The sequence below is a fragment of the Acanthochromis polyacanthus genome, chromosome 22, assembly GCF_021347895.1.
Source record: "Acanthochromis polyacanthus isolate Apoly-LR-REF ecotype Palm Island chromosome 22, KAUST_Apoly_ChrSc, whole genome shotgun sequence".
Taxonomy (NCBI): domain Eukaryota; kingdom Metazoa; phylum Chordata; class Actinopteri; family Pomacentridae; genus Acanthochromis; species Acanthochromis polyacanthus.
In genome coordinates, this window is record NC_067134.1 from 6,202,288 (window position 1) to 6,229,400 (window position 27,113).

Genomic DNA, 27,113 nt, shown 5'->3' on the forward strand with positions numbered 1-27,113 from the left:
AGTTTTCTGAGCAGGTGGAGTCTGCTCTGACCTTTCTTGTAAAGTGTGCTGGTGTTAGTAGTCCAGTCCAGGTTCTTGTTCAGTGAACACCCAGGTACCTGTAGGAGTCCACAATCTCAATGTCCGTTCCCTGGATGTTCACTGGTGTAGGAGAAGTGTGTCTGTTCCTGCTAAAGTCCACCACCAGTTCCTTGGTTTTCACCGCATTGATCTGGAGGCTGTTCAGCAGGAACCAGTCCACAAAGTCCTGGTTAAGTTCTCTGTACTCCTCCTCATCTCCATGAGGCTGACGATGGCAGAGTCATCAGAGAACTTCTGAAGATGGCAGTTTGTGGTGTGATGGGAGAAGTCTGCAGTGTAGAGGATGAAAAGAAAGGGGGCAAGGACAGTCCTCTGTGGGCCCCCATACAGCAGACCACAGTGTCAGACACACAGTCCCCTGTGGGGCCCCGTACTGCAGACCACAGTGTCAGACACACAGTCCTCTGTGGGCCCCCGTACTGCAGACCACAGTGTCGGACACACGGTCCCCTGTGGGCCCCCGTACTGCAGACCACAGTGTCGGACACACAGTCCTCTGTGGGCCCCCGTACTGCAGACCACAGTGTCAGACACACAGTCCCCTGTGGGCCCCCGTACTGCAGACCACAGTGTCAGACACACAGTCCTCTGTGGGCCCCCGTACTGCAGACCACAGTGTCAGACACACAGTCCTCTGTGGGCCCCCGTACTGCAGACCACAGTGTCAGACACACAGTCCCCTGTGGGCCCCCGTACTGCAGACCACAGTGTCAGACACACAGTCCTCTGTGGGCCCCCGTACTGCAGACCACAGTGTCAGACACACAGTCCCCTGTGGGCCCCCGTACTGCAGACCACAGTGTCAGACACACAGTCCCCTGTGGGCCCCCGTACTGCAGACCACAGTGTCAGACACACAGTCCCCTGTGGGCCCCCGTACTGCAGACCACAGTGTCAGACACACAGTCCCCTGTGGGCCCCCGTACTGCAGACCACAGTGTCAGACACACAGTCCCCTGTGGGCCCCGTACTGCAGACCACAGTGTCAGACACACAGTCCTCTGTGGGCCCCCGTACTGCAGACCACAGTGTCAGACACACAGTCCTCTGTGGGCCCCCGTACTGCAGACCACAGTGTCAGACACACAGTCCTCTGTGGGCCCCCGTACTGCAGACCACAGTGTCAGACACACAGTCCTCTGTGGGCCCCCGTACTGCAGACCACAGTGTCAGACACACAGTCCCCTGTGGGCCCCCGTACTGCAGACCACAGTGTCAGACACACAGTCCTCTGTGGGCCCCGTACTGAAGACCACAGTGTCAGACACACAGTCCTCTGTGGGCCCCCGTACTGCAGACCACAGTGTCGGACACACAGTCCTCTGTGGGCCCCCGTACTGCAGACCACAGTGTCGGACACACAGTCCTCTGTGGGCCCCCGTACTGCAGACCACAGTGTCGGACACACAGTCCCCTGTGGGCCCCCGTACTGCAGACCACAGTGTCGGACACACAGTCCCCTGTGGGCCCCCGTACTGCAGACCACAGTGTCGGACACACAGTCCCCTGTGGGCCCCCGTACTGCAGACCACAGTGTCAGACACACAGTCCTCTGTGGGCCCCCGTACTTCAGACCACAGTGTCAGACACACAGTCCTCTGTGGGCCCCCGTACAAATCATTCTGACAAAAATAATCTGAAACATGCAGGAACAAAGAAAATCAAGAAACTCCTGAAGGGAGCATGCTACAGTGGGTCTGCTGCAGACAGTCATACTGAACACAGAAAGCACACTGGGCTCTTGTGCATTAAAAAAAAAATCTGTGGTATTGGTAGTGGTCACGGAATTCCACTTTTTTAACTAGAATTTGACAAAAAAAACTCTTAAATATCAAAGTGAAAACAGATATTTACAAATTTGCTGTCAAGTAAGTAAATGATTGCGTAAATATTCACCCACTTTAAAGTGACTGACCTGATTCAACAGAGGTCCATCTAGATGATACCAACAGTGTCACAATTAGTGGAATGGAGATCACCTGAGTAACTGTAAGATAAAAACATCTGCAGTAAAGTCATCCACATGCTGTCTGTATTATGGAGTCAGATTTACATTTGTTGTTGACATTATGACATTTAATGCCATTAAAGTCTCAACAAAGAAGAGATGACACACCAGTGGAAGCAACTAGATGTATCTGAAACTAGATGTCACTGAAGTTTACCAGAACTGGACACATTTTACAATAAATAAAACAACAATGATACATTCTGGTAAATAAAACTGCGAGCACTCAAAGAAACATGAACACATGCTCATTATTAAAGGAACAAAGGAAGAAGGTTTACCTAACTGTACCTTTACAAATCTTTCTTCCTTTCCTTCAGAGACAAACAACAGAATGATTAGAGGTTGACTGGCTTTATTTTCTGCCTCATCCTTGCTTACAGTCTCAGTGTTTGGCCAATATATTCTGCCCTCATACTGTCCTCACTTCCCACCAGTATTTGAAGGTGAAATGGAGCTCAGATGAAGTGTGTGCTGGACTCCACACATCACTGGTGGATGAATGTGAGCTCTGACCAGTGGATGAAGCACCAGGAGCAGAGGAACCTGTGATGTCACAGGAGGCCCAGTAGTGAACATCTGCAGGGTGCATGTACATGCAGCTCAAGTTCTGTGTTCGGTGTGAATCAGTGAACACATTTCAACGACTGATGGATGTAAAGCAGAATTCACTGGTGGATTTAAAAGCTCAGTACTAGCAGCCTGTGGGCCTGCTCAGTAGAACTATTTCATTAGTTGGACCTTCCATTGCCCAGTATTCTATGACCTGATGAGAACAGTAATACCATTTCCTCTGCTGATGCTGTGACGCCCCACAGAGTAGAAGTAGTCCAAGATGATAGAAAACACTTCAGTCCTTCCACAACAACCATAGAAGTCTGATTGCTGCACATGCCTGTTCCTACTGTTTCCTGGATAATTCTTTTTGAACTCGTCCCAACAGACAAAGCAGCGTGTACTGATGGTGCTCAGCTACAACAAGTATCCTGGGAGCCCAGACAGTGAGTCAGTGTGCAAAAACCAGGATGTCCTGAAGTGGACTGCAGCTATCATTGCTAGACCTGTGCTTTCTCTACTTCTACTGGTCAAAATGTGTCCGTGTGTTCGCTCCAAGTACTGCTGATTAAGTGTTTCTCAGTTCTTCAGACAGAAATAAATGCGTTCTGCATGAAGGGATCTGATACTTTTCACATTATACATGCTTCCTTTAGGCAATATTATTAGGAAGCATTGTATTAACTTCCATTGTTATGCAGATGACACACAATTGTATTTATCTATGAAGCCAGATGAAACTGATCAGTTAGCTAGACTGCAAGATTGTCTTAAGGACATTAAAACCTGGATGACTTTTAACTTCCTACTGCTAAATTCAGACAAAACTGAAGTCATTGTATTTGGCCCCAAACATCTTAGAAACTCGCTTTCAAAGCAAATAGTTACTCTGGATGGCATCACATTGGCCTCCAGTACTACTGTGAGGAATCTTGGAGTTATTTTTGACCAGGACATGTCCTTTAACTCACACATAAAGCAAGTCTGTAGGACTTCATTTTTTCACCTGCGTAATATTGTAAAAATCAGGAACATTCTGTCTCAGAGTGATGCAGAAAAACTAGTTCATGTTTTTGTTACTTCCAGGCTTGACTATTGCAATTCCTTATTATCGGGTTGTCCAAATAGCTCTCTCAAACATCTACAGTTGATCCAAAACGCTGCTGCCAGAGTACTGACAGGAGTTAGCAAAAGAGATCATATTTCTTTGACAGACATGGTTTAATAAATCTCCATTGTACCTTATCAAATGCCTTTTCAAAGTCGCCTATAAATAATCAACCTTTTTCCTGTCGTCTGTCATCAAAGTGTATCGAGCAGCTGTCTTAAGTTGTCACCAATAAATCTTCCCTTAATAAAACCAACCTGATCATTATTTATAATGCTACCAATTATTGTTTAATTCTCAATGCAGTACATTTAGAGAGGATCCGGGTATCACAGCAGAGCAGGGTCAAAGCTTTTTACAAACATTGGATCTTTATCATTCCATCAGGATTTGGTTTTAAAAGTAATGATAGCACTCCTTCTCTTTGGGAATTAGACAGTTTTCCTTGTTGGAATGAAAACTGAAATGATGTCAGCAAAGCTAATTTAATTTCAGATTATTTTTGTAAAACTCAACAGGAATACCATCTCTACCTGGTGACTTCCTGATGAGAATGAACTGATGGCTTCCAACAGTTCCTGCTCTGTTATGGTCCCTCACAGCTGAACTGTTGTGAATTAGAAAGCTTTAGACCGTTGTAATGTGGGAAAAACCGTGCAGTCACTCTATCCAAAGGCTCCAACTCATCATCTTTAGAACAGAAAGACTTGAAGGACTTTGTTTCTTCTTTCAGTACATCTTGTGGATCTGTTACTACGACATTCTCTTTATTCAAACGGATTATATTCTTTTTAACACAGTTTCTCTGATTTAGTCTGAATAAATGACTTGTACACTTTTCTCCCTTCTCCATCCAAACAGCATGTGACCGAGCAATCAGGCCATTCACCGCTCATAATAAAGATTCTACAATTCATCTTGCTTTCTTTTACTTAAAGTCTCAGTTTATAGATCATATTTCCTATCCAGTTCTATTTGCAGCTCATTTATTTCCTCACTTAGATCTCTTTCTTTTTTTAGATCCATGTTTTGTCTGATTGAGTCCATCTTGATTGCATGCCCCCTAAAGGAGCATTTAAAGGCTTCCCAAATATTATTTGGATTCCATGAATTCACATTAAATTCAAGAAAATCTCTGATGAACTTTTTGGTAGAACCAAGGAAAGATTCATGTTGAAGAAGAGAAACATTGAACTTCCAGTAGCCCCGCCCCCTGACATATTGGAGATTGTTCATTGTAAAGTAACCAAACTGTGGTCCGGTTTCATTGATCCACCAACAGAACAGTTGCTTATTTTAGGAACTAATGAAACAGATGTAATAAAATAAGCAGTTCTGCTGGCTTGTTGACCTCTACACCATGTGTATCTAGTGGTGTCTGTATGCAACCATCTCCAGATGTCTACCAGGTCTAATGAAGCCACCATCTCCTGAATTTACCTCAACGCATGTGGATGATTATTGCATTTCTGATAACTACTGCCATCCTTCTTCATATCCAAAACTGTATTAAAATCTCCAGTAACAATGATCTGATCTACTTTAATGGACTTTAAACAAGTCCTCAGTTCACTAAAAACTACAGGCTCATCCTCATTAGGGGCGTATACATGACCTAAAATAATGTGTCAGTCATTTATTGTAACATCCATCACAGTCCATCTACCCTTATTATCTTTATGAAGGGAATGTATCATCCACATTGTTTTTAAACACAATCACAACTCCTCTGCTGTTACTAAGTCCATGACTAAAATATATACCCCCCCATTCAGATTTCCATTTCATTCATTTCCAACCTAGAGTGGGTTTCTAGCAAACAAAAACTGTGAATGTCATTTTGTCCTTCAACCATGTGAAGATTTCGTTCCTTTTTGAAATATTTGCTAAACCGTTACAATTAAATGCTGAGATTCCAACAGTTAGACGATCCATTACTCTTGTCATTTCATAATGATTTAAGTGATGACCCACAGAATAAAAAATGAGGACGGAATACAGCCGTTCCATCCACACACACACACACACACACACACACACACACACACACACATCCCATCAGACACACCCCTAACCATCACAAAACCTGTTCATCCAAACCCAAACTGACAAAACCTCTAAAAAGTCAACCCACAATCCAACAAACCCCCCCCATCCTTCTTTCAGCAACTAACCCCCCCCCATCTATTGTCACTAAAGTACTAAAAGCTAAAGAAAATGATCCTAAAACTAGATCAGCTTTCCCAGAACTATTCCACCCCCTTAAAAAATAAAATACTGATAATTATAATATCATCCATAAAAAGAAAAACGTATAGAAACCAAAGGAAACAGACAAAATAAATACAATGAAACAAACACGGCGGCGCGTCTATGACGTCATCTCCACGCTGCCGTGTTTACATTGTGTGCATTGAAGCCCAAACTGATCTCATGCGCTCGTCTCTGCATTCAACCAATACGTAGTCTGGTCTCTGTACATCTGGACATCAGTGAACAACTTGTCGACCACCAGTCTAGTCTTTGTGTTATTCCTCCTGTTTGATAGGCTGTAGAATCCTCCGTCTTTTGACAATTTCCTGAGGGAACTGATCGCCAATGAAGAAGCCGGATCCTTTAAACTGTGGGGCCTTTTCCATGACAGCAACTTTTTGTTGGGTTTTCCTGTTAACCTTGTTTACTCCACAGAGAGTAATTCTAGGTCCTTTTTGGCTTCATAAATACTGAAAAATGACGGGCTGTTGTGCCTTTGGGTGCACAAATCGATCAGAGAAGGGATTCCACGTGTTTAGATTTCCCAGTAATAGTGAAAGAATGAAACTGTGAAAATAAAGTCTGGAGAGTGGGATGGAAACCGACTTCATGGTTTTTGTGGCAGGTTAGTCCATGTATGTACTTTCATGTTATGATGTATGGGTGAATGACAGATAGAACAGTTTGATGTGATTTTAGGCAGTTGTGGTTATTTTGACTTTGACCATTTTCATGCATGGAGATGTGTTCCTGGTGACTGTTGGATTCCTTTGAAGACGATTACAATCGGAGCTTCCAGGTTTACATCTCCTGTTTTCCTGTCCCGATTGAAAATATACCTCCAAAACCCCACCCACCGATGAGAGAGATGAAGAGAGATAGTTAAAGAGAGAGAAGGTAAAAAGAAAGAATAATGAAGGAGATGGGGGCACCAAAAGAATATAGCAGAATGCTGAAGCAAATTGTTTCGCATTGCTCAAATAAGTCTACATCAGTGTCCCTTCCCCTTTTGGTTTCTCCTGTCTTCATACACAAATCTGTCCTCTAAACTGTAAAAAATAATCATTATTATTGATAAGCAGTCATCCTTTTTAATTTAGAACGATGACTAGAAAGCTTAGAATGTAAAAATCCAAATAAAACACAGCGCACGTTAAGCGCGTGCACACACAGTCACGGTGCATTAGTGCTGGCACAGTGAATGGAAACAAAATGGCGTCAAAGCCCCAGTTGTCACCACTCTGATATACAGGCACTCCACAGAGCAGGGGGCGCTACTGACCTCTGCTGGACACAGGCGGTAACCACACTATTAGTATTAAATGGAAAGCTGGAGACAGTACAGATGAGCAGCACTTCCTGTTTCAACATAAAAGCACCGTGATTCTTTTATTTCAACAAATCTGCTAAAACGTGATTTTGTGAGACTCAGAATAATCTGCAGAATGAACCAAAATGTGTTTAACAATCGCTAGCTTGTCAGCTTGCTCTAATTATGTTTGTTGTCACTTTATTCACATCCAAACAAAAATAAAGACGACAGCTGATTTAGGGACCTTAGAAGTCCATGAGATATATCTGCAGACATCTTCCTTAAAAGTAAAACAAACTCATGTTTTTTTATGTTCATTCTGATCATAAAGAACTTTGGATCTCACTCTGAAAATTAAATTCCACTGATCAACAAATAAGCAGAAAACATGAAGATCAAAGTGTGTTATTAGTCATTTATTGAATAAAAAAGAAAGTTAGAATAGTTTAAAAGCCACAGGCAGAGCAAATAAAAGTGGAGAAAGACGTATTAAAATCATTGATCTTGTTCAGGAAAAATCAACCACTGCAATGAAAATAAAAACTAAGTTAGACATTGATTACAGCACAAGATCTGTTCAAAGAATTTAGAGCATGGAAGGGTTCAAATACAGCACAATGTGAGGAAAAGCTCCTTTAACGGCCAAACACAACATTTATAGAATGAAACAGGCTAAAAAATGTAGAATTTACAGAGTTCAATGTAATCTGGATAGTCCTGGTGGGTTTAAATTCTACTGGAATCATATCGATGCTGAAAACATTTTGATCCACAGATAGCTAGGGTTATGGGAGCTTTGATGGAAAAATACAATCTGATAGAATTTGTTGATGAAACCAGAAATTCAGAATCTGATAAAAAAAAACTGATGAAAAAACATTGAAGCACTTATTTATAGTAAAAATGAAAAATGGATCTATCAATAAGACATAAATGACAGAAGAGCACAGAATACTTTGGAAAGAGTGACACAGATGAAGGAAGTTCTCATTTCATCACTAGAACAGGACTTAAAGACTCACATCAGGATCAAGTGTGGCTGCACAAAAAGCTGATTTTCACTGGACAATAATGTGTGAAAGTCTGTCAGCAGTTTAGAGATTCACTGCTTCCTCTCTCATTTCACACTTTGTGCAGCTCAAATGCTTTTAGTTCCAGTGAGCGTCAGAGGAACACCACATCCTGATTTTCACTCTCAACATTTGACTGGAAAAAGACGCAAACACCACATTTGGCTCCTGGAAGAATCACAACTTCATCTTTGAAGAGGAACAAGTTTACAAGGAATCATTGAGAAGGATTTGACAAAGAAACACATTTAATCCATGAATGTGAAAACATGTTTGTGAGGGACAGAGTCATGGAGAGACTCAACCATCTGTTCAACACTGTTTCTGTACCAGGAGGAGACTCTGGAGACGAGACTCAGCACAGAGACACTGAGGAACCAGACCTGGACCAGAAGAACCTAAATCCAGGATAGAGAGGTTCAGTGAATGTGGTGTTGAAGGTGTGGAGGAGGATCAGAGAGTCAGAGGAGACTCTGTAGAAGGACAGAGTTCCAGCAGGAACGTCCACATAAACTGAAACTCTGTGAGAGACTGAGGAGGACCTGATGGATGTTTTACTGTTATTGTGACTGACAGAGTAACCACCATCAGAGCAGAACAGACTCCAGGACTGATCATTAAATCCAAACACACAGTCATTACTGTTTCCTTTCCTTCTGATTCCTCTGTAACTCACTGATATATCAACCCCTCCTCTCCACTCCACCTCCCAGTAACAGCGACCAGTCAGACCAGTTCTACACAGCAGCTGATAACAGTCAAACCTGTCTGGATGATCAGGATACCTCTGATCCTCCTCCACACGTGTCACCTTCCTGTTGTTGTCAGACAGTTTGAGGTTTCCGTTTACTGTGTTTGTGTCGACTGTGAGCTGACAGGAATCTGATGGAGAGAACAAACACAACACAGCTGCAGTTATTGATGGATCATGTGATCAGTATTAAAGCTTTGATGATGACCTCAGAGATGTGACACTTTGAAGATGCTTGAATGTGCTGCTTTGTTTCCATCAATCCATTCAAACACACTTACACTTCCTCAGACCTGGTGTCAACCATGGGACTCCAGCAGGCGTCACCCTGAAAGGAGGAGGACGGTCAGAGCAGCAGAGACTCTTTCAGCAGCACACATGGACGTTACATGGCTCTCACACTGTTCCACTGATAAAGGACCAGAGCGTTCATAGAGGTGACATCATTCTCCCAGACTGATACAAACTTCACTGGCGCCATGACTGACTGTACAACTTTAAATCATTTTCTACAATTGTGCAGCAAAACAGAACTTTCTTCTTTTCTTTTTCCTCTTTTTCAGTGATATCACTCTATGCTAGCCCATTGCCTTAAATCCCTTTGGAACATCTCATTTAATGAACTAGAACATCAGGTTATAGGTGTCGCTGAGCTGCCTTTCCTTTTTGTGTGTGTGCCAGAATATACATAGCTAGAAGCTTAGAAAGCTTTTTGCTTTATTTCTTCTTTTTATGTCTTTTTCACTTGTCTCACTCAATGCTAGGGGACTGAGGAATAATGTAAAGCGTAAAGCTTTATTTTTAATGTTAAACAGCTGAAAACTGATTTGGTTTTTCCAAGAATCACACTCACTTATTAAAGATGTAAACTTGTGTAAAAATCAGTGGGAAACGACATGTGGTGATGACATGGACAGAACATTCTGCTGGGGGATCTTGTTTAAAGGGGAGTTTTCCTGGAAAATTGATGCACTCTGTGACAGTCAAGCTCATTTGATTTGTTTAATAGTAGACTGGAATGGCAAAGCAATGATTATTGTTCATTTGTACGCTTATAATTCTACATCAGAAAAGGATAAACTTATTCCTACATTAGACTGTAAACTTGCAGCTCTAACTCAGACATTCCCTGAGGCTTACTTCATTGTAGGAGGTGATTTTAATGTGCTCATGAATGAGGTGATGATAGATGGCCTCCAGCTAAATGCTCACAGCCAAATGTTCACTTCAACTCTTTCATTGACAAGTATGATTGATGTGATGTATGGAGAGAGAAGTTTCCAAATACTTGGAGGAATAAAAATGGCTCCAGACAGTCTGGCCTGGATTACTGGCTGCTCTCTAAATCACTTTCTAAAGACAATATTCCAATCAATGTCCTACCCCCCCCCCATTAACTGACCATAGAGCCATCCTTAGATATTTACATCTCCTTCCAGGAATGGTTGACACCAAGCAATTCTCTGATTGGAAGATGAAGAGCTCTTTATTGAGGCATGACAATGTCAAACATCAACTTAGTACAATTATTCACTTTTATTGGTTAAATGCTCTGAAGGAAGGAAATGATGGAAAAAATTGGGAACTCCTTCAATTAGAAATGGGTGGATTTTTAAGAAGATCTGGAAGTGAGTTAGCCAAATGTAGACGCCAAAATGAGGAGAAAGTAATCACAGATATAATGTCCTTGGCTAGCATTGCACCAGAAAATCTCTGACATGATGAAAAATGAAAATGAATTGAACTTCTAAACACTTTAGATGATATATAGAAGGTTAAAGCAGAGGCTGCTTTTGGTAGATCCAGACTGAAGTGGCTTGAACACGGTGAACAAATGACTTCCTGTTTCTTTAAAGTGGAAAAAACTCATGCTAAGTACAATGCCATGTCTCAACTGAACATTGATGGAGTTGTGACTGAAAGTAAGAGCAGTATTTCTGAGTTTTGCTCTCTTTATAAAACAAAGTCTGACAAAGATGCAATGGATAGACTGTTTAATGTGTTGATTTTACAAACTCTATAACGGAGGAAGAGCGGTTGATGTGTGACACCCCTCTCACACAACAACAAGTATTAGATGCAACGATGCAACTTCAGAGTAATAAGTCACCTGGAGTTGATGGATTGTTTCAGAATTCTAGATAGATTTTGCTGAACTTTTGGCCCCATTTCTGTTCAAAGTTTTCTGAAGGTATTAGTAAAGGGACTCTTCCAGCAAGTATGACACAAGGCTGGATGACTTTAATTCCTAAACCAAAAAAGGAGCCTCTCTTCATTGATAACTGGAGACCAGTTTCATTATTGAACAATGACTCTAAAGTTCTTGCTCTTGTTTTTGCTAAAAGATGTAAAAATGCTCTTAACTCTATTATTGATGAGAATCAGTCTGGGTTTATGAGTAACAGGCATATTTTCAATAACATGAGGCTAGTTTTAGACCTCATAGACGATGCTGACCTTATTAGGGATGACAGTTTCATTTTAGTTGGAGACTTTCACAAAGCCTTTGATACAGTTGAACACTCCTTTATGTTTTCTGCTCTTAACAGCTTTGGTTTTGGGCCATACTTTTGCAGTGTGATGAAAACATTCTATGCTGGCGCCAATAGCTCGGTAAAACTGAGGAATGGCACAACTCAGAGATTTTGTTTGGAAAGAGGGCTAAGACAGGGCTGCCCTGTCTCAGTTTACCTCTTCCTGGTTGTTGCTCAAATGTTTTGTCATTTTGTCAAATTCTGTCAGTTGGAAGGCATCTCTATTGCTGCTAGAAGCAGACTTTGAAGTCAGTTGGCTGATGATACAGCCTTGTTTTTAAAGAATGCCCTACAGATAAAGCCTGCAATTAATGCAATCCACATGTTTTCTAAAGCATCAGGTTTGGACTTAAACCTAAATAAGTGTGAGCTATTCGCTCTCTAAAGTTCTGATATAACCTCAATTGATGATATACGAGTAAAGAGTAAGGTTAACTATTTAGGGATTACTGGAACTAAAAATCAGTGAGAGAGATGCCATCTCAACTTTGAGCCAAGGATTAAAAAGGTGCAGAATAAATGGAAGCTTTGGCTACAAAGAGACTTCTCACTTAAAGGTGAACTCTTCTGTCAAAAGCTGAGGGAATTTCCAGACTTGTGTATGCCGCCTCCTCACTGGCACTGGACTGTAAAACTGTCACATTTATTGATAAGATGCTTGTTCATTTTCTGTGGAAAAACCGGACACACTAGATCAGAAAATCTGGAATTCTGAACAACTACAAAAATGGAGGCCTCCACTTTGTTGATTTTTCAATTCTAAACAATGTTCTGAAGATCAAATGGTTCAAATCTTTCTTAAAAATGATGCATCTTTATAGAACTTTATTCCTAAATGTGTATTTCATCAAACTGGAGGACTCCCTTTTCTGTTGGTTTGTAGCTACCAAATAAACAAGATTCCCCTAAAATGATCCAGTTTTCACAAACAGGTTTTGTTGTCGTGGAAAACGGCCTACAAGCACAATTTCTCTCCACATGGGTATTATCTCTGGAATAATGGGGATATACTGCATCAAAATAAAAGCATCTTTCTCAATCGCTGCTTTAACAACAAAATGGACTTCGTCTCACAGCTTCTGACCCCTAGTGGCCATTTTATGAATGACACTGAATTCTGTGAAAAGTCTCCATTCCCTTCAACACTTGAAGAGTTTCCAAAGGTCATTAGCTCCATTCCAGCTGCTGTTGTGACTCTGTGCACTGCCTCCTCTCTTGCAGCAGATATACATGTTGTTAATCCATGTGACACTTATTGTGGCTAAATATGCTTTGGGACGGCAAAGAACAGCAACAGAGCTATACGTGCACTGTTCCAAAGAGAAACGACAACAAAACCTGATGTTATCCATGACTGGAACTCTTTTATTAATAATATCTCTGGTCTCAGGTTTGGCTTTTACCTCACAAGTTCATGTTAACAAAGTTAGGGACATTTATGTTAAAATCTTACATAAAATCTGTCCATAAAACATTCTATGACTAAGTTCAAACGTGATATAGATGTAAGATGTTCTTTTTGCTCTGAACAGCCAGAAACAGTTCCACATTTTTTATTATTGTAGTTACAGCAGAAAAATGTGGAAGGAAATTTAAAATTTTGTTTAGAAAAACTAAATCTGCAGATTGATTTGTTCTACAAACATCATTTTTGGAGTTTACACACAGGATGGATATGAAAAAGACAAGGCCTTTATCATCAATCTCATATTCCTCTTCAATCTGTGACTCCTAAATTTAAGCAATCTAAACCTTGGATTACCCCAGCTATTATTAGATCTTTAAAGACTAAAAATAAGTTATTTAAAAAGTACGTTTCAAATCCTACACCATTCAATTTTAGTGAATTCAAAAAATATAGGAACAAATTAAACCATATCTTGAGAGGAGCAAAAGTTCATTATTGTAATACAAAGCTAGTCCAATACAGAAACAATGCGTTTGGCATGTGGAAAACAATTAATTCCATTCTTAATAAAAATTACTCTAAAAAGCAGATGCCAAATGAATTTAAAATGAATGATGATAGTACTGTCACAGATGCCAACGAAATTGCTTCTAAATTCAACTCCTTTTTTTTCAGAAGTTGGTCCATCTTTAGCTTCTAAGATCCCATTTTGCCAGCACAAACCATTGGACTATATGGGTTGCTCAATTACTGAAGAATTTAAACTTTTACCAGTTACTGAGGAAGAGGTCAGAGATATTTTACTCGGTCTAAAGGACAGCTCTCCAGGGTATGATAATATTGACAGTAAATTGTTATAATCCATATGCTCTGATATCATCAAACCTCTTGTTCATATCTTTAATCTTTCCCTTATCAATAGTGTTGTTCCTGTTGAACTAAAGAGAGCAGAAATCATTCCAGTTCATAAAGAGGATGATCCTGCTGTTTTTAATCACTATAGACCAATCTCTGTTTTACCTACTATTTCAAAAGTTCTTGAAAAGATTGTCTATAGTAGATTGATTAAATATCTTGATGAGCACAATATTTTATTTCCACATCAGTATGGTTTTAGGAAGAAACATTCTACCTATGTGGCGCTTGATCAACTACTGACCGGAATATATAAAGCAAGAGACCAAAAAGAAAATATCATCTGTGTTTTTCTGGATTTCTCTAAAGTATTCGACACAGTCAATCATGTGATTCTTTTGGACAAGCTTTCATTTCTTGGCATAAAGCATAGATCATTACAGTGGTTTTCTAGTTATCTGACAGACAGATACCAAACGCTTTCTTACAAAGGGGTAGAATCTCCTCTTCTTCCTCTTCAGTGTGGATTACCTCAAGGTTCAATTTTGGGTCCTTTGTTATTTTTGTTATATATTAATGACCTCCCCAAAGTTTCTGATAAACTCTCTAAAATCTTATTTGCAGATGACACCTGTGTATTTTATTCCCATAAGGATCCTAACACTCTCGTACAAGTAATGAATGAAGAACTTGACAAGTTATCTTCTTGGTTCATGTCAAATAAATTGTCACTCAATATTAAAAAAAATAACTTTATATTTTTTGGAATACAGCCAAATACTTTTAAATCTTCTTCTAAAATCCAAATTGATAATTTACCCATCCAGAATGTTTCCTCTGCTCGTTTTCTTGGAGTTATAGTTGATGAATCCCTTAGCTGGAAACCACACCTGAGTTTTCTTACTTCAAAAATCGCCAAAGCTGTCGGAATACTGGGAAAAATCCGCTCCCTCATTAATTCAAGAGTGGCAACAATGCTATATTATGCAATGGTATATCCACATATAAATTACTGTAATATATGTTGGGCTAGTACCCATGAAACTAAACTTCAGCCTATTTATCGTCTCCAGAAACGAGCTTTGAGAATAATATTTCATGTCGATCGCAGACATCCATCTCAGCCCCTGTTTTCTAAAGCAGGTGTTCTGACTGTCTACCAAGTCAATAACTTCCAAATTGGTCAGTTTGTTTATAGTTCTGTAAACAAACGACTACCCCAACATCTAAATTCTATTTATCATTTTAATAACGAATTTCATTATTATCCAACTCGTAGCAGCACACTTATTAGAGCTCCTTTTGCTCGTATAAATCTGTCTGTATTTAGTATTCCATACAGAGGATCCAAAATATGGAATCAATTACCAACCTGGGTCAGAGTCCTTTCACCAACTAAATTTAAAGCAGCTTTTAAAGAACTGCTTTTGAAAAAGAGTAATTTTCCATATGGGATATCCTACTAACACCTGGTTTGTCTTTGGTCAGTATGTTTAAAGAGGTAATATTTACCCTGTGCTATAACTTTATGAACTGCTGGCATGTCATTTGTCACATTCTTATGTATTTATAGAATGGTCTACCTGAGAAGGTTTTTATTTTTTATTTTTTGGAGGTTGTCTTCTTTCAAACCCCTTGAGGGTTTTTTTGGCAACCCTCCTTCACACTTTTAATGTAAGAAATGTGAATTGTTTGTTAAATTTTGTGTGTGAAAATTAAATAAATCAAATCAAATATTAATATTAGTAAAATTTCACATTCATAAAGCAAAATTCAGTCATCAAAAGTCAAATTATCTTGTCTTCTATAAAGAATCTGAATATTATTTAAAGTCAATAAATAAATATCTGATAACCAGAAAGCAATAAAAACTGTTTACATTTGTAAAATATTTAATTTGCTATAAATGTTTACATTTGATCAGCTGTTTTTTTGTTTGTTTTTTGTGCTTTGTTTTGGTGTTTTTTTAGTTTCCTTTCTTTTCTTTCTTCTCTTCCTTTCTTCCTTCAAAGTGATTTTTGTTAACTCTGTCACTGTTTGTTTCAATATCATGTTGATGTTGGATGTTACCTGTGACTTTTTCAAATAAATTTTAAAAACAAAAACAAAAAAACTAACAGTTCACCTGCTTCCTGTCTTTGTGCTAAGCTAGGCTAACAGTTTCCTTTCGGTCATGGTGCATAGCTGAGCTAACAGTGTTCTTCTGCTTCCACTCTTTTTTGTGAGCAAGGCTGATAGTTTAGTGAGAGTGTCTGTCTGTCTGTACCTGAGAGTGTCTGTCTGTCTGTACCTCAGAGTGTCTGTCTGTCTGTACCTCAGAGTGTCTGTCTGTCTGTACCTCAGAGTTTCCAGTCTACAGTGTGGATCCTCCACTTTAGCTCTCAGCATCTTCTCTCCTGAGTCTCCTGGATGGTTGTAGCTCAGGTCCAGCTCTCTCAGATTTGAGGTCTTCAAGCTCAGAGCTGAGGCCAGAGAAGCACAGCCTTCCTCTGTGACCAGACAGCCTGACAGCCTGCACACACAAAACAACACAAACCTGATGGACAACACTTGGATGGATGTTTCTCTCTCTCTTTTCTTCTTTGTCTTTCAGATACATTTTGCTGCACATTTCATGCGTCTCAAGCAAATCAACAATCTCAACAATGATTAGTGGGATTTAATCATGTCAAAAATAAACCCTGACAAAGTCCTGCACAAGTTCAGTAAAAGCTCATTTGATGAATCCCATCAGCAGAAATGATTGTACTCAGGTTAGCTGTTTATCCACTGATAGAAATCACATCAGTTTCAAAGTGTGAGTCCTGACCTGAGAGCTTCCAGTTTACAGTGTGGACTCTCCAGTCCAGCAGAAAGACTCTCCACTCCTGAATCCTGCAGGTTGTTGTTAGTCAGGTCCAGCTCTGTCACACTGGAGGACTGGGAGCTGAGGACTGAGGACAGAGCTCCACAGCTTCTCTCTGACAGATTACAGTTATTAAGTCTGAGGAGACAAAGACCAGAAAAGAAGTAAAACATTAAGTTCACTATTTTCTGTCCTGGTGAAAAGACAGCAGTGAATTTAACAACAAATACATCCCACTATGTCCAGAATACAGCAGCACTGAGGACAGTCCTCTGAAATATTTTTTTAAATTATTTATTTTCAAATATACAGAACCAACCAACAGATACCCCTTTCTTCCCACCCCCCCTCTCCCACAAAGCAGGTTAGGAAAGGAAAAAACAAACAAACAAAAAGGTAGAAGGGAAAAACAACAACAATAACAAAAAAACATCAGTAAGACACATTTTTGTGGACATCTATAACTGTGATCACATTTTAAAATAATATAGAGATAAATAGACAAACACAATCAAAATCACTGAGGGGTCATGAGGGTCCTCCACATTGTGTAATGTGATCAAGAAACGGTTGCCATATCTGATGGAATCTATCTGGTTTCCCAGCAATCTCAAATTGAATCTTCCCTCAATGCAATGTACTCAAAAACTCTGTGAGCCAAGATTCAAAACGAGGAGACATCTCCTTGTTCCATACTTTGAGGATCATCTTCTTAGCTATGACCATTCCATACTGAACTGACAGAACCTTCCAGTGACTAAAAGCAGGGGCGCCGAAAAGGGGGGGGGGAGGGGAAGGATTCTCGGGGCCCATCATTAACAGGGGCCCAGAAAGGCCCCTGATAAAATTATAATACTGACAAAATGAATATGGCACTATCTTGTTAATTTATAATCACAAATAAATATTATTTACAATGCGCTGGTAACACTAAGTTTATTTGTTTTGGAAGCATTTCTCAAGGGCCCCCCTCCTTTTTTACTAAAATGGTTCAGTCCTACTGAATCCACTGAACTGCTGCGCGCCGCGGTGCTTCAGTCAGACTGAGTAGGGTGATGACAGTATGCCTCAGAAGTCAGGTAGTCAGAAACGAAAAGAAAAAAAGATAAGGCAGGAGAGAGAGGCCAAGGGCCGGCAATATGTTACCCAGTTTTTCAAAAAAACAAGGTGGGTTTGGTTCATGTGGTGGAAAGTTCTGGAACATTAGCCTGTTGTTGTTTCTACTCTATTTTAACTGTGATTTTTAAGCTAGCTCACTTTTCTCCCCATATTAGTTCATATTTTTGAAGAACACTCTGGAATTTTATATTTCACTGTTCACATTTAGCAAGCTGCCCATATTTAATCAGCCCCCCCATGTCTAAATGATGCATGTTTGAACAGACACGTCAAGTGCAGCAGCAGCAGCAGCAGCATCTATGAGGCCTGTGAGCCCCCCACCCCTGAACAAGCCCCAGTACCCACAACTGAGGAAGGAGGTGAGCAACTGCAGCCGCCAGAAGAAAAGGTGAAGATTCCATGATGAGACCTCTGAAGAGGAGAGGTCTCAGGAGAGTGCAGAAACTGTGTTTCGGAACACTGTGTTTTTACTGCTATGGACAGGATCATAAGTGACTTGGGAACTAGGTTCCAGACCACAGCAAATATTGTGAATGAATTTTCTGCTGTTCTGAAAGTTGGGCAGATTAGTGAGGACAAAATCTCTTCTCTGTGCCAACAATTGATCACAAAGTATTCTGGTGATCTTACACCTGATTTTGAAAATGAAGTAAGACACCTTAACAGTGTATACGCTTCCAGTTTCCTCCCTAACTTGTCCCCTCTTGAACTCCTGAATGCTGTTTGTAAACTGCAGCTCAAAGCATCTTTGGAGAAGTGTGTATTGCTTTGCGTATATTTTGCACACTGCCAGTTAGTGTTGCAGGTGGTGAGAGAGCTTTCAGCAAGCTAAAGATGATTTTAAAAAACTACTTTAGGTCCAAAATGTCACAGGAAAGGCTCTGCAGTCTTGCCATGCTGTCCATCGAAAGTCAGTTGGTAGAAAGCTAGACTTCAAAGACCTGATCAATGATTTTGCTACTGAGAAGGCTCGGCGTTGGGCTCTTGGTTAGAAAGGTTGAGCAAGGCCCAGTTGTAAATATGTATTGTAAATATGTGTGCAAGAGGAAGCTCAGCTGAGCAAGGTTGTATCTGGCCTGTTATGTTTTTTCTTTATGAATGGACCTACTTTGTTTACTTAGTTTAACATCTCCAGCTGATTTTATTATTGTGCTTGTTGTATGATTCTATAGATGGTGATGAGAAATCATAAAAGGCAGTTGGCTTTTTGTATTTCATTTATTTATTTTATTTTATCTGTTTCTTCACAGATGATAATTGCAATTTATTTAATGGAAGAGGTTATTTTATGTTCAAGTTTTGTATTATTCAGGTATGTAATTTAATTTGGGGAAATTTTATGCGAAAGAATGAGAATCAGTCTTACAGTAAATAAATGAAACATTGTATTCAGAGTGTTCAATGCTTCCCCTACCAAGTAACTGTCACATTGTCCTTTTCACAAATACGGGAAATAATAGTCAAAAATATCATTAAAATGCAGAGTTTTATGTGAACAGCACAAAATATTTTCGTCGGCCTTATGTCCGGCGCTACAGGGGCCCAGTAAAATTTCTTTTCATGGGGTCCAAACTCCCTGATGGCTCCCCTGACTAAAAGCCTCAAGTTGTTTGGTGCTGGTTCTGTGATGCAGGTTCCAGGTTGTTCAGTTCCTGTAGTGGAAGAGGCCTCATTAAGAGAAACTAGAGCTAAAGGTCAGTAACACAACTGATCTGAGTCATACAAATACAGAAAACCTCCCACCTCAGCTGTTCTGCTCATCATGAATAAAAACACATTTTAAATGGTCATCAGTTGAACAGGTTGATGAGTCCTGACCTGAGAGCTTCCAGTTTACAGTGTGGACTCTCCAGTCCAGCAGAAAGACTCTCCACTCCTGAATCCTGCAGGTTGTTGTTACTCAGGTCCAGCTCTGTCACACTGGAGGACTGGGAGCTGAGGACTGAGGACAGAGCTCCACAGCTTCTCTCTGACAGATTACAGCCACTCAGTCTGAAGAGACAAAAAGCACATTATACTGATGAAACGGCAGCAAAATGAAAAAGGATCTTCAGTCTCCAACTACTTACACAACTTTCTTGGAGGCTTTGACCACTGGCAGCAGCCTCAGAAGAACCTCCTCTGAAGCAGAGTATTTCTTCAGGTCAAACACGTCCAGATGTTCTTCTGATGACAGTAAGATGAAGATCAGAGCTGACCACTGAGCAGGAGACAGTTCATCTGTGGACAGACGTCCTGATCTCAGGGACTGTTGGATCTCCTCCACTAGAGAAACATCCTTCAGTTCATTCAGACAGTGGAACAGATTGATGCTTCTCTCTGCAGACACATCCTCACTGATCTTCTTCTTGATGTACTCCGCTGTTTCCTGATTGGTCTGTGAGCTACTTCCTGTCTGTGTCAGCAGGCCTCGTAGAAGATTCTGATTGGTCGGCAGTGACAGACCCAGGAGGAAGCGCAGGAACAAGTCCAGGTGTCCGTTTGGACTCTGTAGGGCCTCGTCCACTGCTCTCTGGTGGAGATGTTTTAGTTTAGGTTTCTTTAGAGATACTTTCAGCTTCTTGGATGTTGTTCGTTGTTTTTCTTCCAGCAGGTTGATTCCAGAGTTGATGAAGGTCTGATGGACATGAAGAGCAGCCAGAAACTCATGAACGCTCAGATGGACGAAGCAGAACACCTTGTCCTGGTACAGTCCTCTCTCCTCTTTAAAGATCTGTGTGAACACTCCTGAGTACACTGAGGCTGCTTCCACATCGATGCCACACTCTGTCAGGTCGGACTCATAGAAGATCAGGTTTCCTCTCTGCAGCTGATTAAAAGCCAGTTTTCCCAGAGACTCAATCATCCTCCTGCTGTCTGGACTCCAGTGTGGATCTGTCTCAGCTCCTCCATCATACTTGACCTTCTTGACTTTGGCCTGAACCACCAGGTGGTGGATGAACATCTCAGTCAGGGTTCTGGGCAGATCTCCTCCCTCTCTGCTTCTCAGCAGCTCCTCCAGAACTGTAGCAGTGATCCAGCAGAACACTGGGATGTGGCACATGATGTGGAGGCTTCGTGACTTCTTCATGTGGGAGATGATGCTGCTGGCCTGCTCTTCATCTCTGAATCTCTTCCTGAAGTACTCCTCCTTCTGTGGGTCGGTGAACCCTCTGACCTCTGTCACCATGTCCACACAGTCAGGAGGGATCTGATTGGCTGCTGCAGGTCGTGTGGTTATCCAGAGGCGAGCAGAGGGAAGCAGCTTCCCCCTGATCAGGTTTGTCAGCAGCACATCCACTGAGGTGGACTCTCTAACATCAGTCAGGACCTCATTGTTGTGGAAGTCCAGAGGAAGGCGACACTCATCCAGACCGTCAAAGATCAACACAACCTGGAAGTCTTCAAAGCTGCAGATTCCTGCTGCTTTGGTTTCACTGAAGAAGTGATGAACAAGTTCCATCAAGCTGAACTTTCTCTCTTTCAGCACATTCAGCTCTCTGAAAGTCAATGGAAACATGAAGTGGATGTCCTGGTTGCTTTTGTCTTCAGCCCAGTCCAGAGTCACCTTCTGTGTTAACACTGTTTTCCCGATGCCAGCCACTCCCTTTGTCATCACTGTTCTGATTGGTCCATCTCTTCCAGGTGAGTCTTTAAGGATGTCTTCTGCTCTGATGCTTCTTTCTGCTCTGTCTGCTTTCCTGGATGCTGCTTCAATCTGTCTGACCTCATGTTCATCATTGACCTCTGCAGTCCCTCCCTCTGTGATGTACAGCTCCGTGTAGATCTCATTCAGGAGGGTCTTCTGTCCTGCTTTAGCGATGCCCTCAAACACTCTCTGGAACTTCTCCTTCAGACCACGTTTAAGTTCACGTCCACAAACTCCAGCAGCAAGTTCTGAATGAAAACACGAGAAAGAAAGAGTGAAGTAGAAGTAACCTGGATATTAAAGCACCAAAGTAGCAATAAAGTGAAGGTGACAGTTTGTCCCCTAAAGACTGATTGTGTGAAGATATTCTGAGACTTTAGTAAATGTTCTGTTGATCAGCAGCTTCAGTCTTTACACAAATCCTCTTACTGCTCTGCAGACAGTCAGCCAGCTTCTCCTGCTTCATCCTCCTCAGGAACAACACTGTGATCTGCTCAAACATCTCTCTGCTGCTCCTCTCATCTTCATTATCACCCTCCAACTCCTCCTCATCCTCCCTCTGACTCTCTGAGGAGCATTCTGGGTAATCTGGACTCACAAGCTTCTGCATCTTCTTCAGCTCCTTCTTCACAAAAGTCACCATGTTGTCCTCCAGCAGCTGGAACAGAGAAATGTGTCAATGAGTCCATCAGAGTCAAATCATGGAGCCAAACATCAGATCCATGTTGGACACACTGACAGTCCACTGGTCTACAAAGAGCAGCATGGAGACGCCTGAACACAACAGATGGAGAACAACTTGTTGTCCATGAACTCACCATGAATATGGAGTCCAGGTGATGCTGCTGGACAGACTGAGCTCTGGGAACCTCTGAGTTCTGCTGCTCCACTCTGTGGATCAACATCAACAGTTAACTCTCACTTTATCACACAGAGACAAACACCAGCTGAAGGTCCATGATGTTCATGAGAGATTCCAACATTAGTCTGTTTTCCACTGCAGGAACTTTCTCTTCATTTTGGCTCATCATCAATCTTTGTTCTGACCACAGGAACCGTCCCTGTAGAACCTCTTTCAGGACTGTTTCTGGGAGTTCAAAGTTCCTCCTCAAGGGTTGAAACTTCTGAGAGAATCTGGAAAACAGGTCTGGATGGTGACTGATTAAACTCAGAGAGGACAACAAGAACCATTTTTCTGTCCTCTCCATCCTCGTCCAGCATCAGTCGTCTCCATCAGCAATGAAGAATTCACCTTGTAGGCTAACATATAAGCTAACATACAGGCGAACATGTCAGCTAACATGCAGGCTAACATGTATGCTAACATGTAGGCTAACATACAAGCGAACATGAAGTCTAACATACAGGCTAACTTGCATGCTAACATGTAGGCTAACATGCATGCTAACATGTAGGCTCACAAGGCTCATCTGATCACAGAACTGGAGTTTTGTCCAGTCAAAATATTTCTTGATATTTTAGTGAACTCAGAGTTCTTGCTGTGATCCACCTGGTTCTGTTTTTAATGTCTCTGTGGATGATGTTCACGTTATTAGCATCACTTCTTCTAAACATTTGTTCTGTTTGATGAGGAGCCAATCTGCTATCAAACTAGCAGCTCTGACACCTTGTTCTGAACATCTTACCTCTCTGCAGCAGGACCTGGTTCTCCTTTAAAGTCAATAATAACATCCTTAGAGCAGTCGCTCTTGAAGGACACACAGCTGGATGCAGGTCCAGGTCCAGAAGACTCTGATCTCTGATGGATTCTGGTAAATGGAGAGGAAAACCACCAGGAAGGAAAAATCATGAAGCAGAGTTTCAGAGAGATTTAATGATGGAACATATTTGGAACAATGACAGAACATTTGACACAACAGTCAGTAGTTTGATTTCACAGCTTACTTCTCTGCAGCAGGAGGTTGATGATCTTTAAAGTCAATGAAGCGATGATTAGACCAGTCACTCTTGAAGGACACACAGCTGGATGGAGGTCCAGGTCCAGGTCCAGGTCCAGGTCCAGGTCCAGGTCCAGGTCCAGGTCCAGGTGGATTCCTGTCAATAATGATGCAGCAGTGATGTGATGCTGAGCTCTGACATGCAGCAGAGTCCTGGACAGTTAGAGATGGTGGTCTCACCTCTGAGCTTTGCTCTGGTTCTCCTGTTCCCCACACAGAGAGCTTTTAGAGGGAGGGACTCCCTCCTCTCTGTCCTCACACTCATCCATGATGCTCAACTCACAGCAGCTCACACACACTTTCTACCTTCACCTGCACAGGAAACAAACATCATTCATCCACTCAGATCCTCCTGGAGAAGATCAGCTGCTGCACTTCTACTATCAGTCCAGCAGATGGAGTCATGAAGCTGCAGAGACTCACCCACAAACCCAAAGTCAGAAAGACAAAACAACAAAGAAACATCAGCAGCTCATCAAACTGACTCAAGTCCATCAATAATCTCAGAGAAATATTGACTGATTGCAGTCAATCAATAAGCTAATAATCATATTGATCCATGTTTAAACAGCAGTCATCCACAGTTTGTGCTGAAATAAGAACTGAACATGTTGAAACATGACAGAGCAGAAACAAACAGCAACATTACTGAAGTTAAAGCAGCAAACAAAGCAAACTTACACTTTATTCAAAGCGCTGAAGAAGAAGAAGAAAGTTTCCAGTCCACTCCTGGACGCTCAGACAGGTGATCTGTTTCCTGGAACCAGTCAGGACTCCACCTATGAGGAAGCAGCAGGCAGACTTTCACAATAAGAGCACATTTTACAGGCTGATTCCCACTCATTTCATGTGACCCATTATTTCTACATTCAACCTTTTTCATGTCACTCAACGTCCAACACAACTTGTACAAACCCTGTTCTTCATGAAAGCAGAAGCTCCCATCAGGCTGTAAATCCCTGACAGTTAACATTCCCTAGAATGGAATCAGTGGGACAGAACCACCATCAGCAGAGATCACACTGATGCACATTTCCCTCAACATGTCTGCTCTCAGTCTCATTTAATGCTGCATTGAAGAAACATCTGAACATTTCTAGCATTTGGTTTCTTCAAAGTGTATCAGGTGAACTTTATTTCACTTTAAATCTTTTCCCCTCTGCTAGACAGATCAGATCACAGGTTGTGATTGACAGATAATAAGAACAACTCATGTTTAGAACTGTCTGACAAACACAAATGAGATTTACTGATAAAACATTGATTTCAGCATCAGTCTGAGAACTCCTGCTGGTTGGAAACACCCCAACATGTCTGAACATTTGGTTTTAGGGAAAAAGATTTATTTAATGTTTTAATTGTGTCACAACAACGTTGTTTTTGAGTTAATATACGACGAATGATTCAATCAGTTTTATGTTCTATAGATTTATAAAAGATAAAAACCAGTTTAAAGTTTCTTTTACTCACATTCAGACGGAGAAAACAAGCTGAGACATGAAGACGGTGAAAGACAGAACTAACCTGAGGAACAGGTCGTGCTGTGACCTCACTGTTGTCAGGGCAACCAAGCAGGAAACAGATTTGTACCTGATCTGACAACAGCACTTCACAGAGGGAACTAGCTGCTAAGCTAACAGGAGACAGCTGCTCCAATCCAAAGAGACCCTGCCAGCTAAAGCAGATCAAGCAGTTTTCTAGCAAGAGCTCCGTCTGGAACATGAAGCAGAGCAAGAAAACAACACAAACACATGACACACAACATCAGCTACAGCTGGATCAGTGCTCTGCTCTCGTTCTGGGGACTTTAATTGATTGATTTGATCATTAGCTATGGCAATGCCAAAGCTATTCTTCCAGGGGTCCATACAACATCCTTACAATGTATCAATGCAGTTGCATCACTTACAATACAATCCCTATACAAATGCAACATAAAACACAAAAAATACACTACACAACAATACACAGACAATAGAAGACCTCTCCCAGATCAGCAGTGATATATAATATTTACATATCATCATATCTACACAGATCTACATACCGTATTTTCACGACCAAAAGGCGCACCGTACCAAAAGGCGCAGTCTCAGTTATGTGTGCCATTACTGTATTTAACACACACATAAGGCGCACCTGATTATATGGCGAGGGTTTTATATACAATCCACGCCTGCACTTCGCTCTTTAACGTTCTCATGGTGTCCTCTACTACGTCGGCCTTACAACAACAACACACACACAAGCATACAAGTGTGCGTATTTAAAAATAGAGCGGGAGCAAAACTGAGTTTGGTTATGCTTTATTTAAGTATTGATTACAAAGTACTAACATTTTTTTAATCATCAATAGTCGCGGGCATGGTAAAACACACGGATAAAACAAGCACACAAGTGTGCGTATTTAAAAATAGAGCGGGAGCAAAACTGAGTTTGGTATTCACATTTTTTTTTTACCGGTAATCGTCATCAATCAAACCCATGGAAGTCCTCATCCTCTGTTTCTGAATTGAACAGCTGCGCTAAACCTCCATCAAACATGCCAGGCTCACTTTCTTCACTGTCAGAGTCACTTTCCGTGCCGTGCGGCGCCTCGGAAATGATGCCGGCTTTTGCGAAAGCTCGAACAACAGTGCCAGCAGACACGTTAGCCCAAGCATCTACAATCCATTGGCAAACTGTGGCGTAACTCGCCCGGCGCTGCCTTCCACTCTTAGTGAAACTGTGGTCTCCATCAGTCATCCATCGCTCCCACGCCGCTCGCAGCCTTACTTTGAACGGCCGGTTCACACTGATGTCCAGCGGTTGGAGTTCCTTTGTCAGGCCTCCCGGAATGACAGCAAGCTCAGAGTTCATTTGCTTCACTTGTTTTTTCACATCGGCTGTGAGATGGCCACGCATAGAGTCACAGATCAACAGCGATGGTGATGCGTGGAAAAAACCACCTGGTCTACGTCCGCCTTACAACAACAACACACAGGACGCACTGCACCATAGGGCGCGCCGCACAATTTGAAGAAAATCTAAGACTTTTATGTGCGCCTTATGGTCGTGAAAATACGGTATATTATGTATGTTGGTCACACATATAAAACTCCAGTTTCTTTTGTCCTTTGATATTACACCCAACGCCATTGAAGCACAAACCCCGAATTAAATCGATTTAACAGTTCAAATTAAATCAGATTTGACACTCACCATTCTTTTACTATTTATCTCGCTAGAACTATTTCTGTTGCAAAGGTGCAGTTTTAAGTAACACTTGTACTTCCAATTGACCTATATTAGTTCTCTATTGTACACCGATGTTTTTTGACTTCTTGAACATTACTTTGCTATTTTCTTGTGTAATGTTTCCTGGTAGTTTATTCCATTCTTGCATAGCTCTGTACATAACCATTCGTTTAATTGTGTTTGTTTTTGACTTGGGTAGTGTAAAATTTCCTTTGGTAGCATGTCTGGTTGCATAGCTATGTCTAGCTGAACTAAAATATACATTTTTATCAAAGATTGATGTTTTTTGTAATTTAAATGTTTCTAAAGAAAACCAGCAATGAATACAATAATCTTTCCTTAACCGATAGCCAATCCAAATAATTGTGCATGGCTATAATATTTGTTCTGT

The 27,113-nt window shown here is 41.2% G+C and overlaps 1 protein-coding gene across 15 annotated transcripts in view; it reads right to left on the reverse strand.

The window, feature by feature from the left end:
• LOC110970793 (NACHT, LRR and PYD domains-containing protein 3-like) overlaps positions 1-24,379 on the reverse strand; it is a 267,127-nt gene extending 242,748 nt beyond the window's left edge. For 2 of the 15 annotated variants that reach the window (XM_051943513.1, XM_051943507.1), the window contains exons 1-8: positions 23,666-23,797; positions 23,433-23,582; positions 23,174-23,296; positions 22,346-22,418; positions 21,957-22,185; positions 19,969-21,775; positions 19,718-19,891; positions 16,745-16,918 (exon numbers count right to left, since the gene is read on the reverse strand). In XM_051943513.1, the coding sequence (XP_051799473.1) occupies positions 16,745-16,918; positions 19,718-19,891; positions 19,969-21,775; positions 21,957-22,185; positions 22,346-22,418; positions 23,174-23,296; positions 23,433-23,582; positions 23,666-23,754 (2,819 nt within the window). In that variant the 5' untranslated portion in view covers positions 23,755-23,797. Of the gene's footprint in view, positions 1-8,929; positions 9,270-9,419; positions 9,467-16,273; positions 16,448-16,744; positions 16,919-19,717; positions 19,892-19,968; positions 21,776-21,956; positions 22,186-22,345; positions 22,419-23,173; positions 23,297-23,432; positions 23,583-23,665; positions 23,798-24,166 lie in introns of those variants that run through there. The other 13 variants (XM_051943512.1, XM_051943509.1, XM_051943517.1 and 10 more) reach the window with 13 other exon arrangements.
• Positions 24,380-27,113: the final 2,734 nt, after the last annotated feature.